The sequence below is a fragment of the Trichomycterus rosablanca genome, chromosome 2 (assembly GCF_030014385.1).
Source record: "Trichomycterus rosablanca isolate fTriRos1 chromosome 2, fTriRos1.hap1, whole genome shotgun sequence".
NCBI lineage: Eukaryota > Metazoa > Chordata > Actinopteri > Siluriformes > Trichomycteridae > Trichomycterus > Trichomycterus rosablanca.
In genome coordinates, this window is record NC_085989.1 from 48,735,451 (window position 1) to 48,746,865 (window position 11,415).

The 11,415-nt window shown below is 46.0% G+C and overlaps 1 protein-coding gene across 2 annotated transcripts in view; it reads right to left on the reverse strand.

The window, feature by feature from the left end:
• Positions 1-11,415, reverse strand: part of ep300b (E1A binding protein p300 b) — a 65,543-nt gene that overhangs the window by 17,850 nt on the left and 36,278 nt on the right. For both annotated transcript variants that reach the window (XM_063016974.1, XM_063016982.1), the window contains 8 exons: positions 8,458-8,519; positions 8,045-8,326; positions 5,094-5,660; positions 3,809-3,983; positions 2,993-3,111; positions 1,366-1,605; positions 1,183-1,271; positions 732-812 (listed from right to left, as the gene is read on the reverse strand). In XM_063016974.1, coding sequence (XP_062873044.1) covers positions 732-812; positions 1,183-1,271; positions 1,366-1,605; positions 2,993-3,111; positions 3,809-3,983; positions 5,094-5,660; positions 8,045-8,326; positions 8,458-8,519 — 1,615 coding nt within the window. The remainder of the gene's footprint in view (positions 1-731; positions 813-1,182; positions 1,272-1,365; positions 1,606-2,992; positions 3,112-3,808; positions 3,984-5,093; positions 5,661-8,044; positions 8,327-8,457; positions 8,520-11,415) is intronic.

Here is an 11,415-nt window from a genome sequence, read left to right on the forward strand (position 1 = left end):
TAGACAGACAGACAGATAAGTAGATAGACAGACAGATATAGATAGATAGGCAGATACAGACAGATAGACAGACACACAGACAAATAGATAAACAGACAGATAGACAGACAGACAGACAGATAGATGGATAGACAGACAGATAGATAGATAAACAGATAAACAGACAGATGGCTAGATAGACAGATAAGACAGACAAGACAGACGGACAGACAGACGGATGGATAAACAGACAGATATACAAACAGACAGACGGATAGATACAGACAGGTAGATCAATAGAAAGACAGACAGACAGATAGACAGATAGATACAGACAGGTAGATCAATAGACAGATTGACAGACAAGACAGATAAACAGACATTGATAGATAGGCAGATAAAGACAGAGACAGACAGACAGACAGGTAGACAGCTAAATAGACAGACAGATAAATAAATAGACAGACAGACAAATAGATAGACATAAATAGACAAATAGACAGACAGATAAGTACACACATACTTTCACATCCATTGGCGACACGCTGAACAGGTCAACGACAAACTGAGTCAAAGTTCAATCAGATTGCACTACGTGTGCAGCGGTGAGCAGTAAAAACCGAGCGTCAAAGCGGATGATGTGTAATGCAGCAGCATAATACGAAGCAGGATGGGCTTCTATACGATACCTTGTCTGGTACGTCTAAATGGCGCATTAACATAGAACACAAGAGGAGGAGTGCAGTACTTACGCTTGCGGCTGCGTGGGGTCGTCACCCAGGGAAACGTTCTCGCCCTGGATTTCGTTGAAGCATTTCTCGCAGAAGTGGTACCTGTCAGCAGAGAACCCAGACCGTTATGATGAGAGAGAAAGCACGTGTCCCACACCACCCCGCTCATGGAGTTCAGCTACGCTACAGTCCCGGTTTAACCCTCCGAACGAGAGAATCTACAGTTTATGGTGGAATGAATGCTTGGAAGGTCGATGACGTCATCCTGCAGGTAGTCATGGGCAATCCAGGTAAAAAGAAACATGAAGGTCCAGCACCATCTTCAAAACAAACCAGGCATGAACAGGCAAGCCCCGACTCTGGCTGAATTCATAAGAGCCGTTTTGACTGTATATTATTCGGGTGGTCCTAATGTTATGTCTGATCGGTGTGTGTGTGTGTGTGTGTGTGTGTGTGTGTGTGAGAGGCTGACCTGTTTTGGTAGCTGAAGTAGGCGGCGTCTCTCGGGATGGTGCAGAGCTGTTTTCCATAGCAGCACAGCGTTTGAGGAGAGAACTCCAGCTGAGGAGGACAGAACGACGGGTTTAGGACGTTTCACATACAGATACGGGACCGCCGCGACCTCGACGCCCCCCCTCCCCGACCGCGTACTGACCTTGCGTCCGCAGCAGTACCCGAGGCGCTGCATGACCGGGTCGATCTCCTGCTCGAACACCTCGGCTACCTTGGTGCAGTACTTGTAGACGCGGGAGGTCTTGCGGTTGTACAGCCAGGCGTTGTTGAACATGAGCCACACGTCGTCCACGAACTGCCACGGGTCCTGGTACTGACCCGTGTCCAGCTTCCGCTTGATGGTGGACAGATCCATGGGGTTCTTCACCACCTCGAAGTAGTCCTGCACGGGAACGGAGAGGAGGGACTCGTCATAAACACGGACATACCGAAGAACTAGATGATCCACAGCATGTCTGGAACAAATCGCACAGCTGTGAAGCATGGTGGAGGGTGCATCATGGTTTGAACGAGGCCCTCTAGGACCTCAGATTTGAGCAAGTCTGCTAACGCCAAGTTCACACTACGCGACTTGATCTCTTGTGATCGGGAGTCTTTTAAGTCAGCGATACTGGGTCACACACCAACAAGAAAGAAAGTCGCCGACGGGTCCAGATATTTAGCATGCTAGATATCTTTCTCGAGTCTGTGAGCGATCTTTGAAGAGTTCACACACAGCAACCGAGAGACAGTTTGCCTCTAAGCTGGTGCATCTGTCGGTGAGAAAAAAATCAGGACAGAAATGGTGTAGTGAGCCGCTCATGTGGCGCAGCGGTAAAACAAACCCGTCGGTTCGAGACTCGGCTGGGCGCCTACATGAACAACGATCGGCTGTTGTTCATACAGGGTGGGAGCCGGAGCAGGGTTGATTGATGGCTCATTGATGGCGTCTGCACAGAGTGGAGGAATAATGCTGATCAGGGTGTGGCTCTCCATACACAAAGCTGATCCACATATGAACCTGCCTGGTGTGGGTGAAAAGATGCAGTCGGATACTGCACACGTGTCGGAGGGGGCGTTTGTCAGTTTACTCTCCTCAATCAGCAGTAGGGATCAGCATCGGTAGAGAGGAAGCGTAATGCAATCGGGTAATTGGATACGACTAGATTGGGAGGAAAATCCCGTAGTGTGAACTAGGTATTAGCCTTCGAAACAAAGGGTTTGAGCTGAATGATAAAAGAAGCTACGTGTACGCCTAACTGTCATAGCAGCTTCCCTTAGCTCAGTTTGAAAGCTCTTCTATAAACGCCGAACTCAACACCCCGACCTTTCGTCCAACATCAGCGGCTCGGTTAACTGAACGACCACAAATTCCACAAACAATCCTGACTGAATACAGTTTGAGCAATTAAGGGTTAAGAACCTTGATCAGGGGCCCAACAGGGACATCCTAGCAGTAGTAAGGCTTGAACCTGCAACCCTCTGATTGCTAGTGTAGTACCTTAACCGCTGAGCTACCGCTGTCCTGTTGGATCGAAGGCCGTGGTAGATTTCAGGATGTCCAACAAGCTAATGGTCAGAGGTTGATTTGTTGCTTTAGAGGAATTCATCAAAAGACTTAATATGGATTTTAGTGTGTAGAGTTTAATCTGGTTAACTCTTAAGTCCTATTTAAGCAGGTAATTTATGCTTTGGCATACATAGAGAACGTGTTTAACAGAGGTTCTTGCTCCACAGACGGAACGATCGGGGGCCTGATTTCCCTTTAGCAGATAGTCACGAGTACGTACAGGGATGCCGAGCTGCTGGGGGTCGACGGGTTGGCGGAAGGGCAGAGATTCGGGATCCTGCTTGTAGAGGGTCTCCAGAGTGGGCATGAGGACCTCACGCAGCTCCTCCGCGTAGAAGACTAACACAGATAAAGAGAAAGATGATCATTATTAGTGCTTTATTAATATAATATAATATAATATACTATAATATAAGAATATCTAATATTAAAAGACATTAGAAGTTAGGAAATGTAAATCACAAAGGGATTTAAAACAACAACCTAGTGATTAAACGTACAGTCTTATGTCGTCATTCAGACCGGACAGACTCGGGGTGTACAAACTTTTACCTAACAGACAGGGAGTATTCACACATGCTGGACTGTGTGAGGTTTAGGCTAGTCGGTATCATCCAAAAACATGCCGGTATGTGGACTGGCTGTGATGAGTTGGCACCCTGACCCACCTCGCGCCCAAGCGTTTCAGGGTATGACAAAGACTAATGAGATCAGAGCCTGCAGTGTCCCAAATCACATACTAATCAATATTACACACAATTAGAACACAGTGTGTACAGAAGAATGTGATTTGGGACGAAGCCTCCGGTTCCATATGTACATATACAATCACTGACCCAACAGGGGCTGCTTGGCGTGGCCAGGATTCGAACCCTATACCTTCCGATTGACCGTCCAGAGCCTTAACAGCTGAGCTACCGGCCTGGCCGGGAGTCTGGCGGGCACGGCGGTTGGATCCGAGCTGGCTGAGAGTGGTGGAGGTTTCACAGAGGGCACAGTGTGACTCTCCGTGTGTGTGCGCGTGTGTGTTACTAACTTTTCTTCTTGCTCTCCGGGCTGCTGGCGCTGGAGTCTTTTGTGATCTCTTTTTCCTCCTCTTCATCTTTGGGTTCGGTTTTAATGGCTGGCTTCTTGTCTTCCTCCGTCGCCCCTGACGACGTCTCCATGGGCTCCGCCTTACAGGACTCCCCCTCTGGCTCCTCCTTCTTAATCTAATCCACCAATAGCAGAAGAGCGGTTACATGATGTCACATGGTTCATGATTAAACTATTCTTTTGCCCGGTGACCCCAATTGTTTGGCTCGAACCTGGCGTGACCCAGCCACCACCCCACCTCCCTGCACGATGGGCGTCCCGTGGGCTCTCGACCCAACGGACTGACCGCTCATCTCATACACATGAGCTGCCACATTCTCATGAACAGGTCAAGCTACTCCCCTTTTTCTCCCCCTTTAGCGCACCCAATTGTTCAATTTGCATCGTGCTTCCTCTCTGTCTATGCCGGACCCCGCCCTGACCGAGGAGATCGAAGCTTACCCATATCCCCTCCGAAACATGAGCAGCAGCCGGATGCATTTTTGCCACCCACACATTGATGAGTTTGGCGCCACCTAGTCTTGCGTGCAGAGAGACACACCCTAAGGGCACTCTTCCTCGTCTCTGTGCAGGCGCCTCTAATCAGCCGGCAGAGCTCGTAATCGCATTCTGACTGAGAGAGACCCAGATCCGGTTCTTTGTCCCGCCCCCCAACTGAGCAACCGGCCAATCGTTGCTCATACAGCCACTCAGCCTCGAACCGGGGAGGCAGAGCTGGATTTGATACGAGGTACTCAGAATCCAGCCCTGGTTGCAGCGTGTCTTTTTTACCGCTGCGCCCCGAGTGGCCTTAAGCTACTCCTTTTTGACTCCCGGGCACAGATGGCTATGGCATCATTGAGTACCAAACTGGGAATCCCAAAAAACAACCACAGGGACACAGTCATGTCAGAAAAGGACCTTCCCTAAACTGTTGCTGCTGCACAGTTTGAAGCATCATATCCTTTATATAATTGATTTATTACACCTGTTATAAGAAGGGGCGTCCAAATACTTTTGTCCATATAGTGTATGTGTTCCTTATAAAGTGGCAAACAGTGTTTAAAAATCCCAACAACACTCCTGCACCTGCTACACTCATACCAAAGCAACACAACTTACCATGTCATTACTAGTTAGTGTTGAGTGTAGAGATCAAGCATCATCTGGTCAGTAGGGGTCAGTAGTGTACGGAGCAACAGACGGGCTACAGTCAGTAGTTGTATATCTTACAAAACAATTCTCACCTCTGGTTTCACCTCTCTCTTCCCCTCCTGCTTGACGTCCATCTTGGGTTTGTCCTCCTCCTCTTCCTCCTCCTCCTCCTTGACCTGCACCTCGCTCTCCTCCTCTTCCTCCTTCTTCACCTCCGTCTTCACGGAGTTCGCCTGCGCCGAGGCCGGACCGACCGAGGCCGGGGTGAGCGACGGGCCGTCGGACATGACGGGAGCGACGCTACCGACCGGGGTGTGCGGGTGAGCGTTCGGCCCCGGTGTGTTCTGGGAAGGCATGGCCAATGCTACGGAGGCGGAGTCTTCGTGGGTCTGCGCGGGCAGCTGGGTGGGTCGATCGAGCTGGTGGTGGTGCTGCTGCGGGGTGGGCGGAGCCATGACGCCAGAGTTGGGCGTGTGGGGCTGAGGCGTGTGGCTGCCCGGGAGGTGGGGCGGAGTCTGATGAGGGGTGGGCGTGACGCACGGGGCCGGCGAGGGCGTGGCCTGTCGCATGGGCGGGGTCTGGAGTTGGGAAGACGGAGGAAGGTTGGATGTGGGCGGAGTCTGAACCGCCGGACTGGCGAGCAAAGGCGAGGTGGAAATCTGGAGAGAAAGAGGAGAGAAGAAGAGGTTGAGAGCAACAGCGCACAGAGACTCGAGAAGAAGGAAACCACACTTGGAACAGGGTATTTTGCCCCACCCCCTTTATACCCATTCCTCAATGCTGCCGCCACCCCCACCCCCAATTGAGGAGGACCGAGGCTGTCAGGCGCCCCCCAAGTTCACTTCTTTCCACCAACCAAGGCATGGTCTTACACGGTGCAATAACACAGGTCATCCGTGATCAACCCAATGATCCAATCAGCAGTAATGATAAACCCTGTTTCAGCCCTCCCCCTACAGACAGACAGCCAATCGTATGTCTGCACAGGCTCCTCGCCGGCTTATAGCAAAGCTGGAGGGCTCAGCCGTGCTGGGCTAGTGTGTTTTACCACTTAATTTAGGGTGGGACAAGCCGGACCAGGATTCCTCATAACTGGTGTAATTACGACCTCTGCTGGCTGACTGATGGCGCCTGAATAGGTCGAGGAATAACGATCAGGGCGTGTCTCTCCGTGCACAAGGCTGATCCGCATATGAACTCGCCTCGCGCAGGTGAAAACATGCAGTCGGTACTGCACACGTGTCGGAGTTGCGAAGCTCCTCAGACAGCAGTAGAGGGGAAGCGTAACACAATCAAAGGAACTGGATGGCACTGCAGTCTAATGCAGTGTGCTATCGACCACCTGGGCAGTGGTGTACAGTAATGAAGTAATAATACTTCGTTACAGTACTTAAGTAGTTTTTTGAAGTATTTGTACTTTACTGGAGTATAAAAATTTTCGGCAACTTTCACTTTTACTCCACTACATTTTCTAAAGAAATGGTGTACTTTTACTCCGTTACATTCGCTGTATGTAAATTCGTTACTCGTTAATACAGAATGAAGGTAAATGATGTGAGATGACGCTGGTTTGGTGAATCTGCGCTTGTAAGTTAGACGGTGGTTAAACACATTAATGCGCATGTGCAAACGTTCACTAAAAGCTATCGGAGTTTTCTAAAAGTGTGTCGTTCACCCAAAGACCCGCAAATATGGAGATTTCAGAAGCTCCCCGTCTAACACACTGATGTAAGTTAACAATGATTAATAAAGTAAAGCTGCAGCATCAGCGGGTTTTTCATATTATTAGCATTAACATTGTTCAGATATCTACCTACCACTTTTACCGATTACATTAGAACCACAAATAAAACGTTTCACTAAATTTGTTTGGAATTCATTGACTGCAAAACTCATGAAGACACGTCCATTATTTTTAAAAACTCACCTACGGACAAATATTTCCTCAGATAACTTCTGTATTAGACCGGAGGAGAGATTCATGGTGCTGAGGAACATGCAGCACGTCTTTAACCCTTTAATCATCTCAACAAGAACTCAACTTATCCAACTTATTATTAATGGTTTTTCAGCTGTTGGCTTCAAGTTAAAAATTGTGCTTTCTTAAAGTAAGAATACCAATATTTTTTTAGTTTAACACATGCCATTCAGTGGGTAGATACAGCCCAAAAAAGATTATTTAAATACAGCTTATTTTACTCAAATATTTTGATTTAAATTAATGGTTGAACAGATCATTAAAGGGATAAAAGTGCCACGTTTTGTTAAACTCTGCTGAGTTTTTCTTTAGATTAATTATGCCAAAATTATTTTTTTGTTATTGAAATATACTACCCAAATAAAAAAAATGGGACAGTATAGAAAATGCAAATAAAATAGATGCAGTGTTTCTTACATTTACCTCGACTCACATTCTAAAAACGTTGGAACAGGAACATTTAGGGTTAGTAATAAGTAAAAAAAACAACTAAATAATGTCATGATTTCAAACAGGTGATGTCAACAGTTGATTATGATCATGAATTGGCACAAATCATGTTTAGATGAAAGAAGAAAACAAGTTAATTGTTAAGGTGGTTTACAGGCTTAAAAAAACAATCTTTATATTTAAAATGATCGCTTCAGTTTATACTAACAGCATTTACTTTTACTTCTACTTTTAATACTTAAGTACATTTAATATCAAATTACTTTTGATACTTAAATACATTAAACATCAGATACTTTTAGACTTTTACTCAAGTAATATTCTAAAAGGTGACTTTTACTTCTATCAAAGTAAATTTCTGGTTAGATACTTGTACTTTTACTCAAGTATGGCCTTCAGGTACTTTATACACCACTGCACCTGGGCACCTATGTGCTGATTGGCTGATTGGCTGTGTCTGTGGGGAAGAGAGAATGGTCGAGTGGATGGTAAAAAGAAGCGGTCAGTGGAAGCAAGGTTGACAAAGATGAGGAGACAGAGTGGGGGCAGAACTGGGAGCAAGATTATGACTAGCTTGGGTGAAAATGGTGACCCGTTAGTGAAAGATTAACTCACCTGTACAGGACCAGAGGTGGCTAAAGGAAACTGGTTCTGGATGAACTGGTTCTGCATCTGTCCCATATTAGGCTGATTCAGGCTGGGCTTTCCCATACTGGGTTGTCCCATATTGGGTTGCGACATGTTTGGTTGGCCCATATTTGGTTGTCCCATGCTTGATTGGCCCATGTTGGGTTGCACCATGTTGGGCTGAGCCAGGTTTGGTTGACCCATGCTGGGCTGAGCCATGTTTGGTTGACCCATGTTGGGTTGAGCCATGCGCGGCGCTCCCTGCATCCCCTGTTTAAAAACCAAAAAGAAAACAGAAAAAACAATGATCAACCGACAATGATCAACCGACATCATCTCTAACCATCAACCCACCTCCTGGTCCACCACACCACACATGATTCAGGGTATTTCTATCTCACCTGGTTCAGGTTGCTTCCCATGGGCATTTGCTGCATCCCCATCTGACTGAACTGATTCATACCTGCACAGGTAAGTAAAGGGCCGGCGTTACAGACGTATATATACATTAACATATATATACAGTGTTCGTAAATTGGGTATTAGTGCACGTGAGTCAGTATGTGGTATTGTTTCCATCTCCAGACAGTTGAAACACCTAGACTCAGTAATCAGGAAAGGTGTCCACGTAATTCTGGCCATAAAGATGCTGGACTAGCTCTGGCTCTGTGTATCAGTAGTGTGTATCAGTGGTGTGTATCAGTGGAAACGCTGAACTGGTTCTAACAGACTGACTGACGTTATGAGGTTAGTAGCAGCACTGAGATCCTGCTGAGAAACACATGAAATCTACCAGCATGACGCCATCTACTGGCTCACATCTAGCACTGCACCTTCAACCACTGAAACTGTGTCTGCACCTGGCTGTGTGACAGTGGGTGTCTGTATGTACGTCTGCATACTTCTATTAATCTGAGTCTGTGTGTGTGTGAGTGAGTGCTTCTGTCTCAGTGCATGTTTATGTGAGTCTGTGTGTGTGTATAAGTCTGTCTCTCATTCTGTCTGTGTGTGTGTGTATAAGTCTGTCTCTCATTCTGTCTGTGTGTGTGTGTATAAGTCTGTCTCTCATTGTGTCTGTGTGTGTGTGTGTGTGTGTATAAGTCTGTCTCTCATTCTGTCTGTGTGTGTGTGTATAAGTCTGTCTCTCATTGTGTCTGTGTGTGTGTGTGTATAAGTCTGTCTCTCATTGTGTGTGTGTGTGTATAAGTCTGTCTCTCATTCTGTCTGTGTGTGTGTGTGTGTGTGTGTATAAGTCTGTCTCATTGTGTGTGTATAAGTCTGTCTCTCAATGTGTCTGTGTGTGTGTGTATAAGTCTGTCTCTCATTGTGTCTGTGTGTGTGTATAAGTCTGTCTCTCATTGTGTGTGTGTATAAGTCTGTCTCTCAATGTGTCTGTGTGTGTGTGTGTGTATAAGTCTGTCTCTCATTGTGTCTGTGTGTGTGTATAAGTCTGTATCTCATTGTGTGTGTGTATAAGTCTGTCTCTCAATGTGTCTGTGTGTGTGTGTGTATAAGTCTGTCTCTCAATGTGTCTGTGTGTGTGTGTGTGTATAAGTCTGTCTCTCAATGTGTCTGTGTGTGTGTGTGTGTATAAGTCTGTCTCTCATTGTGTCTGTGTGTGTGTATAAGTCTGTCTCTCAATGTGTCTGTGTGTGTGTGTGTATAAGTCTGTCTCTCATTGTGTCTGTGTGTGTGTGTATAAGTCTGTCTCAATGTGTCTGTGTGTGTGTGTGTATAAGTCTGTCTCTCATTGTGTCTGTGTGTGTGTATAAGTCTGTATCTCATTGTGTGTGTGTATAAGTCTGTCTCTCAATGTGTCTGTGTGTGTGTGTGTGTATAAGTCTGTCTCTCAATGTGTTTGTGTGTGTGTGTGTGTATAAGTCTGTCTCTCATTGTGTCTGTGTGTGTGTGTGTGTATAAGTCTGTCTCTCAATGTGTTTGTGTGTGTGTGTGTGTATAAGTCTGTCTCTCATTGTGTCTGTGTGTGTGTATAAGTCTGTCTCTCAATGTGTCTGTGTGTGTGTGTGTGTATAAGTCTGTCTCTCATTGTGTCTGTGTGTGTGTATAAGTCTGTCTCTCAATGTGTCTGTGTGTGTGTGTGTATAAGTCTGTCTCTCATTGTGTCTGTGTGTGTGTATAAGTCTGTCTCTCAATGTGTCTGTGTGTGTGTGTGTGTGTGTATAAGTCTGTCTCTCATTGTGTCTGTGTGTGTGTATAAGTCTGTCTCTCATTGTGTGTGTGTATAAGTCTGTCTCTCAATGTGTCTGTGTGTGTGTGTGTGTGTATAAGTCTGTCTCTCATTGTGTCTGTGTGTGTGTATAAGTCTGTATCTCATTGTGTCTGTGTGTGTGTATAAGTCTGTCTCTCATTGTGTCTGTGTGTGTGTGTGTGTGTGTGTGTATAAGTCTGTCTCTCATTGTGTCTGTGTGTGTGTGTGTGTGTGTGTGTATAAGTCTGTCTCTCATTGTGTGTGTGTGTATAAGTCTGTCTCTCATTGTGTGTGCGTGTGTGTGTGTATAAGTCTGTCTCTCATTGTGTCTGTGTGTGTGTGTGTGTGTGTATAAGTCTGTCTCTCATTGTGTCTGTGTGTGTGTATAAGTCTGTCTCTCATTCTGTCTGTGTGTGTGTGTGTGTGTATAAGTCTGTCTCTCATTGTGTCTGTGTGTGTGTGTGTGTGTGTGTGTATAAGTCTGTCTCTCATTGTGTCTGTGTGTGTGTGTATAAGTCTGTCTCTCATTGTGTCTGTGTATAAGTCTGTCTCTCATTGTGTGTGTGTGTGTGTGTATAAGTCTGTCTCTCATTGTGTGTGTGTGTGTGTGTATAAGTCTGTCTCTCATTGTGTGTGTGTGTGTATAAGTCTGTCTCTCATTCTGTCTGTGTGTGTGTGTATAAGTCTGTCTCTCATTCTGTCTGTGTGTGTGTGTATAAGTCTGTCTCTCATTGTGTCTGTGTGTGTGTGTGTATAAGTCTGTCTCTCATTGTGTCTGTGTGTGTATAAGTCTGTCTCTCATTGTGTCTGTGTGTGTGTATAAGTCTGTATCTCATTGTGTCTGTGTGTGTGTGTGTATAAGTCTGTCTCTCATTGTGTGTGTGTGTGTATAAGTCTGTCTCTCATTGTGTGTGTGTGTGTATAAGTCTGTCTCTCATTGTGTCTGTGTGTGTGTGTGTGTATAAGTCTGTCTCTCATTGTGTCTGTGTGTGTGTGTATAAGTCTGTCTCTCATTGTGTCTGTGTGTGTGTGTATAAGTCTGTCTCTCATTGTGTCTGTGTGTGTGTGTATAAGTCTGTCTCTCATTGTGTGTGTGTGTATAAGTCTGTCTCATTGTGTGTGTGTGTGTGTGTATAAGTCTGTCTCTCAT